Source organism: Lepidochelys kempii, chromosome 4, assembly GCF_965140285.1.
Source record: "Lepidochelys kempii isolate rLepKem1 chromosome 4, rLepKem1.hap1, whole genome shotgun sequence".
NCBI lineage: Eukaryota > Metazoa > Chordata > Testudines > Cheloniidae > Lepidochelys > Lepidochelys kempii.
In genome coordinates, this window is record NC_136383.1 from 134,549,753 (window position 1) to 134,567,888 (window position 18,136).

An 18,136-nucleotide genomic window follows, 5' to 3' on the forward strand; every position below is an offset into this window, starting at 1 on the left:
TCGCAAGCAGCAGGGCGATTTGCGGGTGCAGCAACATATATAGTGGCTGTGACTCCTCAGACACGGCATTACTCAGCAGGGAGGAGGCCCGGTTTGACACTGGAAGCTCTGCCTCTTGCTCCACCTCCCTGGAGTGCCTCCTCCCTCTTGGGACTCTATAAATGGTTGCTTCCTAAGCTTGGTGACCGTCAGAGCCGATTGAGGCGGTGCCTTTGCGTCGCCTGCATCACAGGCCGGCTACCATCCAACCAGCACTCTCCTGGTCCAACGGGTAAGTGTGCTCCTTCTCTTTTTCAACACCCTGTTGCCCCTTTGGACCCGAGTGGTTCGCTGAATTTGGGGGGTTGTGGGTAGTTCCAGTTAAAAGGAGAAATTGATGACAGAATCAGGTCTTTTCTTCGCTGCAATCTTGTTTATTTACAAGGGGTGAACACAAAGTCCTGTTTCCCTGAACACAGAAGGAACCAAACAGGAGATGGGTTCTTTGCTTTCTGCTCCAAGCCTCTTTTTCTGGCACCAGACTCCTTCTCTTGGCTCCTCTTGGGGTCACCCACTGAGCTTGTCCAGACTGTGTCTGTCTCTGTATGTGTGTGCTGTCTCCTGCTTCTCTTACATTTACACACCTCCCTCTGCTCAAACAATACCCAGAGAGTCCCTCCACACAGCTCATTCAGATTTCTGGACAGCCTCGTATTTGCCTCTGTTTTGGGAAGAGCCATGTGCCTGTACTTTGGGTTTGGCAGCAGTTTTTATTTCAGTCACTTCTTCACATTCATGCTGAACAAAAGGGGATGTTGATGTTTAGGACGTTTTTGGGTGAATAAAGAAACGAGGAGGATATTGCAAACTGCCGGGGGTGAATCCCCCTCCTGCACAGGGGCCAGTGTGAGGGTGCTGCTGGTGGCTTGTCCCGAATCACACCCCAATAGAAAAAGCAAAGCAGCCAAGACACACAACAAGAAAGTTTTACCCAGCTGTGACCCTAAAGTTTTACCCAGCAGTGCCAATTAGCAGAGAGCACCCCCATTTTGTAACTCGCATCAACTCTGACATACGCATTGCCCCAACACACTGTTGTCATAATATGTAGCTCAAAAGTGCCATGTAAAGTACCCGCTGTCATGTGATGGATGTATGGGTTGTGTATAAAGAGTTACAGATGTGTGCTAGAAACATGTTCTCAAAATGTGTTTGGGAGGCAGTGCACAAAGGGGTGTGTATTACCTGTCTGACCAGCTAGACTTCAGGCAGAGGACAATGAAAGTACATTTATATGTAAGGTAAAGAAAGCCATCCAGATAAACAAATAGAGGAGAAGACTGTTCAACAATCATGCTGGGAGGCAGAATATGCACTCCAGGAAGACTTCCTGCCTCTTGTGGCAGAGAAAATAGATTTTGGGTAATACAAGAGGAGGAAAAAGACTTTTTAGTGACCCATCACTGTGGGGACATAAAGGGACGGCAGCCTGTGAAAGTTGGATTCCCTAGTCTGGAGGGCTAGGGATGCTGGTAACTTCATATAGGGAAGAAAACTGCTTTGGCAAAGATGGTAACTTGCTAAAATTAGTTGCTATCAAGTGTGTTTTGTATTATTTGTAACCACACCTCTCTCTTTTATACTTGCTTAGTATCCCTTAAATCTCTGTTCTTTGTTAATAAACTTCTCCCTAGTTTTACTATAAACCAGCTCACTGCTATCCTATTGAAGTAAGTGTGAGTCTTCAGCAAACCTAACCAGCTGACATGCACGCTGTCTCTTTGGAGGCAGCGGATTTAGTAATTTCTGTGAGCATCCAGCAAGAGGGACTAGATGCTGCAGGGAGACGTCTCCGGGGAACTGCAATTCACTGATTGTTACCTGCAAGGCAAGGTTTAGCCTGGCAGAGTTTCAAGGGGTTTGCTAGTGAAGCGGGCGGGCTGGTGTGGCAGGGAGCTGACACACGGGCTAATCTCTGCTGAGGCAGGGGGTAACTCTGTGGCTTACGGTTCTGGCTGTCCTGAGCGGAACGTCAGGCCAACATACAGAACATTGAAATGTGTCGGGAGCTAGACCCAGTTTGTTGAACAGCCCCAGAACTTCGCTCTGCTCCATGGAGCAAGAAGCCAGCGAGGGTGAGAGTCCTGGGATGACGCTGAGCAAAGGGAAGTGTAAGTTATCCGGACAAATTCTCTACCCGTGAAATCTGGTTAATTATGGCAACCCCATGACCTGGCTCACGTTGAACCTGACTCGACGAGAGAATGAATATGTAGTAGAGAGTGATTCTGCACAGCTGTGGGGTTCGGTGGCCCTAACGAGGCTTTCTGCTGCCTCCTATTTGTGTGATTCACTAGATATACACTTGGCTAATCATCCTGTGGGATGAGAGCTCTTTAACTGTAAGATTATGTATTAATTGTGTTGTGAGGGTGCTTGCAGCCTGAGACCCACTGAACTGACTTCTCTGTCTCTCCAGCTGTGGGAGCTATACGTGACAGGGCAATCAGTAGATAATGTGGCATTATGCACTTCCAGGCACTGGAATCTCAATGTCGGGTCCCTGACGTTTTGAAAGGGCTGTGTTGCTCTAGTCCAGAAGCCTCCGTGGTTTGCTGTGTGATGCAGGTGTGGTTTGCTCAGATGAAAGACCTATCTCTCTGCTTTGCTTGCAAAAAATATGCAAGGCATTAAAGAAAAGTAACCAGTGAGATAACTTCTGCTCTCAGGTACACTGGTGTACCTATAGATGAACTCTACTGAAATCAGCGAGCCTGATTCTGACCTCTCATGGGTATAAATGCAGACTAACTCAATTGAGTCGATGGGTCAGATTCTGATCCTGGTGTTAATGTATTGTGGTAGTGTCTAGCAGCCCCCACGCCATTGCGCTAGGCACTGTACACATAATCTTCAGACAGTGTGGGGTATTGTCTCCCTCTGGTGGCTGGCTCACATGAGAGGTTTGAGTCTATAATTGCTACCAGTTTGGGGAATTTGGGCCAGGGTTTTAAAGGTATTTAGGCACCTAAAGATGCAGCCAGGTACCTGGTGGAGTTTTCAAAAGCACCTAGGTGTGGATCTCCCATTGATTTCAATCTTCAGCCACCTCGATACCTTTCAAACTCTAACCTTGTGTCCTCCAGTTCTGTTTGTAGCTGCCAAGGCCTTTCGCTCTGAAGGACGTGGATCCGAATCCCACTGCCACCAAAGTGGGGTTGGTTATAGGGGTCCTTAACGGAGCAAAGCTCTGTGTAAATGTGAGCGTGTAACACCAACAGACCCCAGTTGTCGGCGGGCGGGATCAAACCTGGGACCTCAGTGCATGAGCCTCTACTGCATGAGCTAAAAGCCATATGGCACTTAGTTAAGGCTATAGAGCAGACTCATTAATCTCTAAGTGATCTCGGTGCCACTAGATGGGACAGAACACCACACCCAGGCCGTGTGTGGGTTACACGTGCTATAGATGTACGTCACAAGCTCTGCTTCCAAGAAGACTCCATGGAGTCTAGTAGAGATGTCTCCCTGCAGACACGAATTGCCTGGCTATTTAGGCACCAAACTCCCATGGGAATCCCTGCGAGTTAGGTGCCTAAATAGCATTGAGGATTTGGGCCTGAGATGCTATGGTGGTGGGTGCTGTGGCAATCCCCGATCGAGACCGAAGGGGCACACGCAAGCCATGGGACGAGGAGAGGAAAGGCCATTAGCAGATGGAGGAGGAGGGGTTGCTTCAAGAGGTGTCATGGATTCCCAGGCCAGAGGGGACCATGGTGCTCCTCTAGGCTGCCTTCCTGTGTAGCACTGGGAGGAGAACGCTCCTGAAATAAACAGGTGGGTTCTCAGGAGGGACCTGAGGGAGAGGGCAGGGGAGAGGAGGAGCTGGAGGTGGAGAAGCCATGAATAGTAAAGAGCTGGAGAGTGAGGGCTAGATGGGTCAGAGGGAGGGGAATGAGAGAAGAGCTCTAAGCAAAAACGGGGTGCTTGGCTGGACTGCACTGAGTGATCAGAAGCCAGCCCCCTTATTATCCAGTGAAGGGGGCTATTTCGTATGCCTTCCTCAGGAACCCGTTCGCTTCACTGTAACTCCAGGCAATGGAGATTAATCCTTTGCTGGCTGCTTTGCCGGCCTCCCTCCGCTCCCAAGCCTTTTGATCTGCCATTTATTTGCTTAGCAGGTCAGAGAAATGGGCTCAAATAATTCCCTTGCTAGTGCCCTCTCTCCCTCTGCTCTGGCCATGCTGACATGCCCTAATATTCTCCGCCCTCCACTGTTCCCTCTAAGGTGTGTGCACGCACACAGATCCTAAACGTGCGCACATGGCAAAACACGGCACGCCCAAAAATTTGCACAGAAGAAATTTTTTGCGCACACGGCCTGTCAAAAATTAGAGGGAACATTGCCACCTGCAGTAAAAGTGGTGACACAATCTCTGAAATCTCACTTCCCGGCCCTGCCTATCCCAGCCCAGGTTGCTCTGACCATGAGGTGTTTCAAACAGAATGGCACATCAAATGAGCCAGCATGCTTTATCTGATTCTCATTGCAAATTCCCAGTCAGAGAGGCAGCACAATGAGACTAGAGAAGCCTGCAGAATGCCGTGCTCTCTGCATTCAGGAACATGTTTCCCAGCTGCTTTCCCCTTTTGGGCTGTCTGACTGCCACTCAGCTGAACTATGGTCTTATCAGAGCGACGTGGTCTGAGCATGTGTCCGGGAGCCAGGAACTCCTGAACTAGGCTCCTGAGTCTTGATGCTGACTCCCTCCGCAAGTCACTAAGGATGAGAGGGTGAAATCTGCGTAGGGGTGATGCATGCCAGAGACAGCTCAGCAGAGCACGGTCTCCCCAGGAGCTTCCAGGTGTGCGTGAGGACTGTGCCAAAACTGAGCTACTTTTGGACAAGCTGCCCCCTCCGTGCCACTGCCCTGACCCGAGGGGGCACTAGGAGGGAGCAGGGTCTGTGGTTGTTATTAGCCACCACAGGGGGTGCAGTAGGGTGTGACACTCTATGTGCACTCACGGCAAGTCCAAACTCAACATGGCTCTTAACCGCTTTGCCTCAGTTTCCCCATCTGCACAGCGCGACTCGCTAGCTTGCCTGTGAGGGTTCGCTGGTGAAGAGGGGGAGAAGCTGCTAGCTACACAAGGGCAATCTGGGTGCTGCAGGGGGTTCATTGCACAGGGCTCATGGGAATCTGTTCTTTGGCAGAGTCACAACCCTGAACTTTGGGCGGCCGGCTCCAGTGCCCTGGGAGACTCAAAAGAGAAAGGTGTAAAACTGCAGCGTTTCATGTTTTCCACCCCAAGCCCCAAAGCAGCCCTGGGCTCCTGGGAAATGTGTTCCCAGCCTCACGGGAGCTGGATGGGGGTCTGCTGGAACAGCCAGTCCCTCCCCTGCCAAGGCAGGGCTCTTCTCCTCCCTGTGCCTTGTTTCCAGTGTCCCGACTGATGGGGCTTCCATTGCTTCCCTCAGGAAGTGTCTCCCCAGCCCGCGTTCTCACGGTCACAAGGGCTCAGCCCCTCTGGCCTGAGATCTGGGTTTGTCACGAAACTGGAAACCAGGTGACACGTGCTTCCAGTGCTACACATGGGCCAGCCAAGCTCCGCTCTGAGCTCCAGGATGGCTGCAGCCAACAAGGGTCTGACAGAGCACCCCCACCCCCATGGTCAGACTCCCATTGAACTCCCAAGGGAGCCCCTGCACAGAGCAGCGTCAGAGCCGGGCCCTTAGCTTTGCTAGCTAAGCAGGGCTTGCCTGTGGGGAGGAGCCGTAGCTGCCCCAGAATTCAATGTCTGAGCCCCGGGCACAAACCCCAGGGCTTGGTCTGGCTCTGTGGCTGCTTGGCTTTGCAAGCCTGAATGACAGAAGGGTTTTACCCTGTATGAAAACCAGCCAGGGGCGCTCCTATCCAGGGGCGCGTCTGCCAGCAAGTCGAGTGTCTGCGTCTTTGCGCTCGTGCTTATTACCGCGCACGGTAGGCGACCATCAGCTCTAAGGGTGCTGCCTGTCATGGCTTCCATGGCATATGGGATGGTGCAGTGCATCACAGCCAGACTTCGCAGGGGCTTGTCATGTCAGTTAAAGTCTTCGTAATCGTTTCACCCAGTTGAATTTTTGACTTAAAAAGCCCCAAATTCATTCATTCGACCCATGGACCTACAGGATCCGTCCGTCCGTTCTAGGTACCGTCACCGCAGTGTGAGTCCCTCAGCGCAGAGGACTCTGTAAATACAGTAAATGAGATGCTGCTCTCTTTAGTGCCAACTGGACAGCAAGAAACCCAGAGCGTTAAATCAGGCACCCACATTGGTGCACTGCCCTGTGCAAACCACCCCACTGCTTTTCCTGGAGGATGTCCTCTAGGCCAGTGGTTCTCACCTTTTTGGGCTCAGGACCCGTTGGTAAGTGTTGATGACCTGTTGCCACCCAGTAAATAGTCTGGGGCTCTGGAGTGGGTTTGGTTGGATCCTGCCCCCTGGCAGGGGGTTGGGCTCTGCCCAGCACTCACCCCGCAATGGCGGCTCCTATAGCCCCTGTGCTGTGGGGCTGGCTGGGCTTGACTCTCTGCTCTGGGCATCATGACCTCTGGGGCTGCAGTGCTGCTCAGGTTTGGCCCTGCACCCCTGCCTGCACCAAAGGTGTGTGAGTGGCGTTGTGACCTGGCCACTCACTCAGATTCGGCCTATCCACACTCCCGTTGTCATGACGGCTGGGCCAAACCTGAGTGGCTCTGGGCCCCCCCAGGCTGCAGTGCCTGGAGCAGGGAGCTGTGCCCAGCCAGCCTTGTGGGGCAGGAGCCACAGGAACGGCCACGTGACCCTTTGAAACATTCTGGTGATCCAATTTTGGCTCCCGACCCACAGGTGGAAAAACCCTGCTCTAGGCAATAGGAGAGCATCAGTAACAGGCTGGCTGGTGCAATTACTTTAAATCACTCGGGAAAGCTGTTTGATACCCGGTTAGCAGGGCTGGTGAACCTGGTTCAAGTTGTGCTGAAGTCATTTGGCCAGATCCTCAGCTGGTGTCAATCAACCTAGCTCCACGGCAGCGCTAGGCTGATTGACACCAGTGGAGTACCTGGCCCAATAGATGTTGGATTTGCTTGTACCAGGATTGACCTTACAGCCCCTGGGGGAAACTCTGCCCAGCCAATGGGGTTGCTTGGATGCAAATATGGGCAGAATTGGACCTGGCAAAGCAATTACCTCTTTCATAGGGGTTGTGTGAAGTTGCAGGGGTATAAATCCAAAGTGATTTCAGTGGGGTTACTCCCGATTTACACAGGTGTAGCCTGGAGCAGAGTTTGGCCCTGAGGCTGTATCTTGCAGCAGAGAACGCTCAGAGCCAGAGTCAGGTTTCAGCATCGGGGGGCTGATGCCATCCTTATGGAGTTCATATGCGATGGGGGTGGGGGAGGAGAACAGATCAAGTCCTGGCACTCAGCTGGGTCCCATGGCAGACTGTCTGGAGAGGCAGAGAACAGACAGTTCACCCTCTTGCATTGGGTTCATCCTCCCTCAAGGTCTGGTTGTTACTGGTGGAATCAGGGCCCTTCCTGGCTTGCCCCTTACAGGGCTGGGAGGAGATTGTTAAGGCAATGTGAGAATTTTGTCTGAGGTCTTGGGAGCTGGCCCTGTGGCTTCGAGCCTGCTGAACCTATCCGCTGATTATTAATATCTTCCCAAGAGCTAATTATGGGAGGAAGGCTGGTTTAATGGACAGGGCAGTAGCATGGGACACACAAGACCTGTGTTCAGTTCCTGGCTCTGCTGCAAATGATCCTTGGGCGCGTCCCTCAATTTACACAGTGCTGCCATCCAATGGAGATGATGCGTCCACATCTTGCAGGATAAAGCCTGCGAATGACAGTGACCCTGGTGGGTTTCAGAGTAACAGCCGTGTTAGTCTGTATTCGCAAAAAGAAAAGGAGTACTTGTGGCACCTTAGAGACTAACCAATTTATTAGAGCATAAGCTTTCGTGAGCTACAGCTCACTTCCTCAGATGCATATCGTGGAAACTGCAGTAGGCTTTATATATACACAGAGAATATGAAACAATACCTATTCCCACCCCACTGTCCTGCTGGTAATAGCTTATCTAAAGTGATCATCAGGTGGGCCATTTCCAGCACAAATCCAGGTTTTCTCACCCTCCACCCCCCCACACAAATTCACTCTCCTGCTGGTGATAGCCCATCCAAAGTGACAACTCTTTACACAATGTGCATGACAATCAAGTTGAGCTATTTCCTGCACAAATCCAGGTTTTCCTCACATCCCCCCCACCCCCATACACACACAAACTCACTCTCCTGCTGGTAATAGCTCATCCAAACTGACCACTCTTCAAGTTTAAATCCAAGTTAAACCAGAACATCTGGGGTGGGGGGTAGGAAAAAACAAGAGGAAACAGGCTACCTTGCATAATGACTTAGCCACTCCCAGTCTCTATTTAAGCCTAAATTAATAGTATCCACCTGATGATCACTTTAGATAAGCTATTACCAGCAGGACAGTGGGGTGGGAGGAGGTATTGTTTCATATTCTCTGTGTATATATAAAGCCTACTGCAGTTTCCACAATATGCATCTGAGGAAGTGAGCTGTAGCTCACGAAAGCTTATGCTCTAATAAATTGGTTAGTCTCTAAGGTGCCACAAGTACTCCTTTTCTTTTTAGTGACCCTGGTGGTCAGCTACTCCAGTGATGAGCAGTTGAATACAGAATCAAAAAAGGGGGCGAGGTAGGAATCTTATGGGGTAGTTTCCAAAGACAGTCTTTGGTGCCAACTGGAGTTAAAATGTCTTAGTGTCCAACGTCCAGTGGATAACATTTTTAAAAGCTTTTAAGTGAGTTAGGTACCTAAATCCCAGTTTCAAAAGGCACTTTGGAGGCCAAGTCTCACTGAAAGTCAGTGGGACTTACCGTCACCGAAGCTTATGTCTACACAGCAAGCAGAAACCAGCAGCAGTGCGTCTTGGAGCCCGGACCTACAGGTTAGTACTTGTGCTATGGTGCTAATAACAGCCGTGTCGATGTTTGGCTCAGGCTGCAGCTCCGGCTCTGAAACCTGCCCAGAGGGGTGAGGTTGGGAGCCCGAGTCTGAACATCTGCAGGGCTATTTTTAGTGCTGCGGTGCAAGGCCTGTGAGCCCGAGCCTGTTGACCTGGGCTCCGAGACTTGCTGCCTTGGGTTTCTGCTTGTCATGTAGACGTACCCACAGGTGCTCAGGAACCTTTGAAAACTTCACCCACACCACTCTCTGCAGCTAGCCTGCCCTGCGGGGGTGCTTCCATCAGACACCCCAAACTGTGCAGAATTGTCCTCAGACAGAACTCCCATGGGAGTCTTCTGGGAAACTCCTGTGCTGCCAGGAGTGATCCTCTAAGTCAGTGCTCCGGGGGGGGGGGGGGGGGGCTGCTGAAGGTTTGTACCCCGTGAGGTCTGGTTTCTGCCTGCAGTGTACATCTGAACTGTCTGCTGCCTCTCTTAGCCGGGGGAACTTGGCAAAGGCTTTTGGAAGATCTGAATAGTGATGTCACATGTGGTGCTCCTTCTCCCCTCCACTGAATGAGGAGGGGCTGCTGAGCCGTAGAGGGCCAGATTGCTGAGTGCTCAGCGCCCCCCAGCTTCTCTAAAGAGCTCAGCTCCTGCTGTGACATTGATGGGCAGATCTTCAAATGAGCTCTGCACCCAAAGTCCTGAGCTCTTGCAGATCTAGCCCCTGGTGCCGAAGACTTCAGTGCAAATGACACAGGACAAAGTTGAATAGCACAGTGCAATAAAAGACTTTATTGGCCACATATTTACAATGCTCTCAAAGGGCTGTTCCTTTACATCTCGTAAGGGTTTTCTGAGGTGCTGCGGCATGTAAGCAACATACTCGCTGTTAGACTCATCTCTGATCTTGCTTCTTTCCCTCAGTAGAACTGGTGCTTCCCCTGTTGCTGCCTGTTCGCCAAATGCATCAGCTTGAGCAGGAGGTCACTCGCCGAGCCATCCAGCACAGTCAGGTTCTTCTCTGAGGGCTCTCGACTTCTGTCACTATCGTCATCCAGGCAAATGGTATCCATGGTGCAGCTCTCTTTGACACAAGAAAAGAAACCAAAGTGTTATCACTGATGTTACATGAAGCAGTGGGTTCCAAGGACTGGTGTCATAGGCTGTGATTCCATGTACTTTCTTAAACAGAAGGGACTTATTAAACAGAAAAGCTACACCTACAGCCACAAGAAGACTTCCACGGAGCTTATGTTCCAGCTTTGTCTCCCTTGTTTACCAGAGACCACAACCTGTCTGGAACTCACTACAGCAAACAGAGACATCGTGGATGAATAACATATTGCCAGCAAATACATTACAAATGGAGGTTGGAAGTGGGGAACCCGAAATTCCTGAGTTGTAATCTTAGCTCTGACATTGACATGCTATGTAGACTTGGGCAAACCAGTTTCCCCATCTGGGAGATCGGGATTATAGTAATACTTTTACAACCCTACCTTTGAGTCTGGTGAGCTCTTTAGTTAATGCTTGTAAAGAGCTTTGAAGATAGAAAGTGTCATATAAGCCATAGGCTTTTGTGTTGAGTCAAATCCTTACTCCTGCAAAATGCCCATTGAGGTCAGTTACTCAGCAACCCCTCCGCCCCACCGGGGAAGTCAATAGGAGTTTGTCCTGATTCATGACTGAGCAAAAACTAAAGATGTCAGGCAGGTTTGGTCCATTATTGTTACTTGTATTTCCAGAAATGGTCCAATCCAAGAGTCAAGTAGCTGACATTCTGGATCATACCATCTCTTTCATTATCCTGCTGCTGACGGTGGCCAATTCCCCATCTCTAAGTGGGGCTAACAGCACTTCCTTACATCACAGAGTAGGGTGTTATGAGGATAAGTACATTAAACATTGTGAGGGGCTCAGCTACTACAGAAACGGGGCCAGTGCAGTACCCAGGAGAGGAGATGATCCACTAAGTAAAGGCTGTTACTATTTGAGGTGCCTCCTCTCTCCATTGTATTTGTTCTGGGTAGGGGGGTACACCTCTATTACCATCATTGCAGCAAACGCCGGGAGCAGCGCATCTCCCTCCTGAGCTGCAGGCTTTCCCGCCGGCCTCGCAAGGGGAAGGCAGGTAGTTTTCTTCCACGCAGCGCAGGGTTTCGGAAGTGCCCACGTAGCAGCCGAGCTCCTCTCCGCAGCAGATGTTGGGGCCAAAGCAGTTCCCTCTGTTCCCGGGGCCACAGGGTATGCACTGGGAAGACAGGAGACAGATCAGCCTGCCAGGGGCTGCATGGGGAATGGGGGGAGGCTCATTCTCAGGGAACAGCGAAACCCCTCATGCATGGTATAAGCACGGGGCCTGATCTCACCGCTGGGAATCAGAGGTGAGTCCATGGAGTAACCAGCCAGGAGAATCAGGTGCATGAATGGGACACTGTTATAACCAGTGAGCCAGGTCTGAAGGTTGTGAGCCAGGTCCTGCTCCCCATTGAAATAAATGGCAAAATTCCCATTGTGTTGAATGGCGGTTAATTCTTAGCTGATTTTATGGGCCAAATCCTTCAGCAGGTGTTTAACCTGAGCTAGGAGGCAGGACTGGGTCTTTGAGATCAACCCTAAAACCAGCTGCATGGTCACACATTTTCCCTCTCCCTCTCCACCTGTTGCAGGCAAGGCCGCTATGCAATGAAAGAGCCCATAAGAGTGGGTGTGTCCCGAAGAACTGCACCCAGTTAATTACATCCTGCCTCCCTGAGCGCCCCCTGCAGCTTCAATTGGAGCTGATATTCTGCTTTAGGTGCTGTGCTGTTAACAAACTCCCTCCACCCCTTCATGTTTGTATCCCATGCCCATCACTGCAGTATCTGGGCACTTATTCCATTTACTAGATATCTGCATTTCAATAGTGGGTGAACTGAGCCATATATACCTACCTCATCAGGTATTTATAAAACCAACAAATACTTTAAGCATAATATTCGTCCTCCCCTGAAGTAAAATGCAGCTTTCTCAATGGAGGACACATCCCTGTAAGGTTACCAATGTAGGGGACAATCATTTTCAGTTGATAGAATAGCAGCTGGGTTCAGATCTTTCCATGGAAGATGATGCTATAAGTTAACTTATTTTTTTGAGCAGAAGGATGAGCTTATTCACTCTCTCAAACCCTGGAAGTAAGTGGAGGGGTTTAAATATTCTGTGGCTCCCAGCGGTTTAGATAAGCACTTGGCATTAGCAGTCATGGTTTTTGTCCAAAAACCAGGAGACAGAAATGGCCTACTGGATTGTCTGCTCTTTCCCTTGTTGGCAATGCCAGATTGTGCCTCCTTTTGTTCAGTCTTGTTTTAAAGGTCTCCTACAATTTGCCTTCCACCATATTATATGGAAGCCAATGTCATTCATGGATGGTGGTGGCTCTCTTGCAAAGATGCCTTCAACCCTTAAAGGAATTAGAGCCAAGCTGTAGAATGATGTTGCTTTCAGGGCTACATCAATTCTGCTCCCATGTTTAGAACTTCCTAGTCAAGGGAATTTCCTCCCCACTAGAATTTTCAATACGTTTGTTTATGGGGTAAAGAGGTACAAGTGCTCTTTTCCGTACAGCTCTGCTGAGACCACCAATGGAATAGAGCATTCAGTTCTGGCCACCTCAGTAACAGAAATATATTAATTAATTAGAAGCAGTTCAAAGAAGAGCAGCAAAAAGTGAGCGGGGGCTGGAGGGACAGTCTTGGAAAGAAAGAGGGAAAGGGTTAAATATGGGTAGTCTGGCTAAGCAGTGACTAAGGGTGGGAAGGTAAGCATGATTCTACAAACATTGAAAGAGGTCAGTGTAACCAATCCTAGCACAGTGCATTTTGTGTGTGCGTGTGTGTCCACCCACTGGAGGATAACAACCTACTGCTATTAACAGTAACAGAGTTATCCCTTTAGCTCAAGTGCTAGAGATCAGTGTTGTCGTGCTGAAGGTCTGGGTTGCAACCTGGCTGATGACCTCTGGGAGGGATGGGGGTCATTACATTCAAGCGGGTGAGAGGAATTACTTAGGATAGTACAAAGGGGAATAGCTAGAAGTGATGGGGTCACATTAAGAAAGAACATAGGAACTGCCAGATTGGATCAGACCCAGGGTCCATCCAGCCCAGTATCCAGGCTCTGACCATAGCCAGTACCAGATGCTTCAGAAGAAGGTGCAAGAGCCCCATACTAGGCAGATGTGAGATAAGCTGCCCCCTGCATTAGGGCTCCTTCTAGTCTTTCCTAGAGATTGGCTTAACCCCTGCAGTATGGGGGTTAGTATCCCTTTCACAATGTATGTCATTAAGTATTTTAATACTGGATGTTCTTATTAGCCATATGAGAGAAGAGAGGACTTAAGATGAATAGCAAATAAAACAGCCTAACAGAAAGCTCACTTTGGCTCTGCAATTGCTTCCTAAGGGAAGGGGTAGCCTCTCCATCATAGAATCATAGAATATCAGGGTTGGAAGGGACCTCAGGAGGTCATCTGCTCAAAGCGGGACCAATCCCCAACTAAATCATCCCAGCCAGGGCTTTGTCAAGCCTGACCTTAAAAACTTCTAAGGAAGGAGATTCCACCACCTCCCTAGGTAACACATTCCAGTGTTTCACCACCCTCCTAGTGAAAAAGTTTTTCCTAATATCCAACCTAAACCTCCCCCACTGCAACTTGAGACCATTACTCCTTGTTATGTCATCCGCTACCACTGAGAACAGTCTAGATCCATCCTCTTCGAACCCTCTTTCAGGTAGTTGAAAGCAGCTATCAAATCCCCCCTCATTCTTCTCTTCCGCAGACTAAACAATCCCAGCTCCCTCAGCCTCTCTTCATAACTCATGTGTTCCAGTCCCCTAATCATTTTTGTTGTCCTCCGCTGGACGCTTTCCAATTTTTCCACATCCTTCTTGTAGTGTGGGGCCCAAAACTGGACACAGTACTCCAGATGAGGCCTCACCAATGTCGAATAAAGGGGAACGATCACGTCCCTCGATCTGCTGGCAATGCCCCTACGTATACAGCCCAAAATGCCATTGGCCTTCTTGGCAACAAGGGCACACTGTTGACTCATATCCAACTTCTCGTCCACTGTAACCCCTAGGTCCTTTTCTGCAGAACTGCTGCCTAGCCATTCGGTCCCTAGTCTGTAGCGGTGCCTGGAATTCTTCCGTCCTAAGTGCAGGACTCTGCACTTGTCCTTGTTGAACCTCATCAGATTTCTTTTGGCCCAATCCTCTAATTTGTCTAGTTCCCTCTGTATCCTATCCCTACCCTCCAGCATATCTACCTCTCCTCCCAGTTTAGTGTCATCTGCAAACTTGCTGAGGGTGCAATCCACACCATCCTCCAGATCATTTATGAAGATATTGAACAAAACTGGCCTGAGAACCGACCCTTGGGGCACTCCACTTGATACCGGCTGCCAACTAGACATGGAGCCATTGATCACTACCGGTCAGATTTAGCCAGGAGAGAAGGGTAGGGTGTGTTCAGTAGGGAACAAGTCTGTGTGGGCTGGTTGCCTAGAGCACTGGACTGGGCCTCAGAAGTCCTGGATTCAGTTCCTGGCTCTGCCACTGGCCTGGTAGATAACCTTGAGTGGGTCATGTCACCTTTCTGTGCCTCAGTTTCCCCATCTGTAAAATGGGAATAATGACCGTGCCCTCCTTTGTAAAGCACTTTGAGATCTGCTGCTGATGAGTGATACATAAGAGCCAGGCATTATTATTAACTCCTGTGCTCTATAATCCATATAGCTCCAGCTCACAGTTAGCGTAGGAAGCTTACTGTGGACTGTTATATGAAGGGGCTATATTTTGCACACTCTCTTCAGGATAAAAGGGAAAGGCTACTCAGTGATGGGAGGCAATACAGGCCCATGCTGTGTATCTCTGTGTCAAAGGTCCCCTCATTTAATAACTGCCCACCAGCAGTGGGATCGTGACTATGCACAAACCACAGGGGAAAGTAATTACTAAGGATAAGATTTTGTCACGGAGGTCACGGATTCGGTGACTTTCAGCGATCTCCATGACATTTTCTGCTTCAGCTTCAGCCCCATGACTTGGGATGACAAGGGGCCTGCAGCTGTCAGCCACCGCTGTCGCCAATGGGGCTGGCGCCGGTAGTCTCTTCCACCCCCGGTCCGCTCCCCCCCTATTTTTAGTAAAAATCATAGATAGATTGTGGGCTTCCATGAATGTTTGTTTATTGCCCACATCCTGTCTGTGAGTTTTACTAAAAATAACTGTGACAAAATCTTAACCTTAGTAATTACACTTAGAAGCCACATCAGTCTAAAGTCAGCCACAGTGCATCCTATTGAAATGTAAAATTAAATTGTGGTCTAGAGATGTTTGCATTCAAATTTTGATCAGAAGGAACTGGTTTAAAAAGCTGATCACAGGCTCTAATTGGTTAGCACAGTGGCTCTGTCCATGGTGCTTAATTTGTTAGGTTCTTTAATGGCCCAAACACTTTTGGGACCAACTTTCCATAGGTGGACAAGCTACCATACATCAGAGACGTTGTCTAAAAATCAAGTCAGCCACAATAGGAAGAGACAATCCCATTAACTCTGGTTATTTTAAATCCTCTTGTTCTAACCTGCATGCCTACAAATTGATATATAAATTTCTCAGGTAACTGTTGTGTTCAGATCTGCTCAAAATGTGGTAGAACCGAAATGAAATGGTGTCAAACACTTTGCTACGATACGACTGAAATGGTTTAAGAAAGTAACACAGTAGTGCCTCATGTAAATCAATGTGTGTTTCAAATGCACTGGTGCTATTACTTTTATGATATAGCCTTTCTTCTGAAATTACCCTAAATACATTATTGGTACGTCACATTTGCATTGAGGGTGACATCCAGACTGCGTTGAAGTCAACGGCAAAATGTCCATTGACCAGAGTGGGGCCAGGATTTCACCCTAAGTACATTGGAAGGTCTGTAACTTAAAAGAAATTTCATCTGTTCACTTTCCACAAGAAAATACAAGTCCTGGGTTCTTGGGGGTCAGATCCTTAGCTGGTGTTGTCATGCTCTATTGAAGATGATTTACACCAGCTGAGGATTTGGCTCTTCAAATGGGCTTCAGATGTCCTCTCTCTGCGAGTGCATTACTGAGGCTGTTACAACTAGCAACAGAGCAAACATTCTGTTCTTTAACCACAAGCCAAAAGAACTATTAAAGTTTGTGGAACAAGCTTGCATTAAAAGGGTGTTAGGTGGCAGAAGGAAATCACGAATGTCTGCTGTTCCTCTTTAGGAGGCACAGCCCCAGTTCCAGTGAAGTGCCCATCATTTTACCACTTCCCTCCCATCGCCTCCAGTTTCCCAGTCCAAAGAATTTCAGTCGATTTAAGGACTGGCTCCCTATTTTTCTCCCTAGCTTTTCTCTCTGCAGCTTCCAAGTAGGGGCCAAGGGTAGGGGGACTTAGAGGCACCTTTCCTAAATCTAAATAGAGATTCCCCCCCCCCCGTCTCTAAGAAGCGTCAATACAAAGCACCTTTGCTCAAAGCAATGTAAGTTCATTTCTGTAAAGGAAGCAAGTTGGAGCAAGAACTAGGAGCTTTAGAAAATGCCAGTCTGAGCTTCAGGCCAATGAGCTGAATCTAGCTGCCAGCCAGCGAGGAGTTTGCCCCTGTCCCTCTCACACCCAGAACTCGAATAGAGTCTCCACATAGGAGTTTGCTGAACACACCCAGGACTGGAAGACAGTCCCTTGTGCCCAGAGTATTGAAGTACACTCACTCACACACACACACACACACACTGTATGGGAACACAGTTCACCACACAGTGAAGAATTAGTCCCACCCCACCCCACGCACACCGCAAGTAGCCCCTCTCGTACCTGTCTGAGCTCTGTGTTGGGCAAGGCTCTCTTTCCTCCTCGAGGGCAGTTCTGGATGTAGCAGGCTGAAGACAAGGCGAGAAGACAGAGGAAGGGGACTGGAAGCGAGGTTTCGGGCATCTTGAAGGGGGGCGCCAGGCTCTCACATGCACAGAGAGAAGCTTTGTTTGCTTTCCAGCCTCCTGTTTGCATCTGGCTCCTTTCTGGACCAGCTGCCTATTTATACCCCTCCTGGTGCCGACGTAACGCCTTTCTTGGCCTTTGTCACCACTGCCAGGGGGAGGGGGCTTTTTTTTTTAAACCTCTTTCCCAAACTAGACTCAAAGTAAATCCTGTAATTGAGGTGATTCAGTGCAGAAGCACAAACAGCCAGACTGGGCTCAACAGCTCCTCTGAGACTTAGCTGGGTGCTGATGAATAATTCTTCCTTCCAGCCCAATGCGAAATCCCAGCAGGGAACCTAGGAACAGGTTTGGGGGGGGAGGGGTAGCAGGGTGGGGATGGGGGGGCTTGGGTGTCTGGGTCTGATTCTGACCTCACTCACCCCTGTGCTATTCCAGAGTGACTCCACTGATGCCAATGGATCATCCTGGGAACACAAGGAGAACCGGCCCCAGCCATTTCCTCCGGAGCGGCACGTGGGGCCAAATCTACAACCGGTGTAACTGAAATCGTTGGCGCTGTGTCGACTTACACCAGCTGAGCATCCCACTCACACAGCTTATTGACTCCTAAGGGTAAAAGGCCTTTTCCTCTTTGGGATACACCAATTGCAGTAATACGGTGCTGGCCCCGTCTAGAAACCTGGAGGCAGACAGCGGACGCAGAGGGCAGTTGAGGCTCCAGATATAAAATGTATTGTGGGATGCATTTGCTGGCGTAGTTTATGGGTTCTGCTTATTGAGGGCTTAGTCCTGCTGCCCCTTACTCAGGTGAGTAAGCCTTGCCCACGTAACCCAGATTGGGTCTTCACATTGTGAACGCTTCCGGTCTCACCGAGCCTGGTTCGCCAGGGTGGGGCTGCTTCTGAGTTCCACGCAGGCAAGCTCAGAATCAGGCTCTCTGGGTTTTGTTCACCAGCTTCACCCTGCACAGCCGTTCACACCTGTGCCCAGCGTGGGCTCAACGCCAACGCTTTGCCCTCCCATTGCACAGGTGTAAAGGATGGAGGAAGGTGCAAGGCAGTGGAGAATCAGGCCCATTGCTTTCACACCTGCCTCTGAAGCCCCTGCCACACCACTCGTGCTGTATAAACAGTTAGGTGACTAT

General features: G+C 49.6%; 1 protein-coding gene across 1 annotated transcript; it reads right to left on the reverse strand.

The window, feature by feature from the left end:
* Positions 1-9,758: 9,758 nt before the first annotated feature.
* On the reverse strand, positions 9,759-17,059 carry LOC140910045 (vasotocin-neurophysin VT). Its single transcript, XM_073340158.1, has 3 exons — positions 16,868-17,059; positions 11,036-11,237; positions 9,759-10,070 (listed from the first exon to the last, which is right to left on the reverse strand). Exons 1-3 carry the CDS (start codon positions 17,057-17,059, stop codon positions 9,907-9,909), a joined length of 558 nt encoding a protein of 185 aa, XP_073196259.1. The 3' UTR covers positions 9,759-9,906.
* Between the last annotated feature and the right edge of the window lie 1,077 nt (positions 17,060-18,136).

Excerpts from the sequence above, each read along its gene's own strand:
- LOC140910045 (XM_073340158.1), bottom strand. The coding sequence starts at position 17,059 with ATGCAAACAGGAGGCTGGAAAGCAAACAAAGCTTCTCTCTGTGCATGT. Across the intron at positions 11,238-16,867 it reads CCAACACAGAGCTCAGACAG|TGCATACCCTGTGGCCCCGG; the intron begins GTACGAGAGGGG and ends CTGTCTTCCCAG. Across the intron at positions 10,071-11,035 it reads CGGCGTTTGCTGCAATGATG|AGAGCTGCACCATGGATACC; the intron begins GTAATAGAGGTG and ends CTTGTGTCAAAG.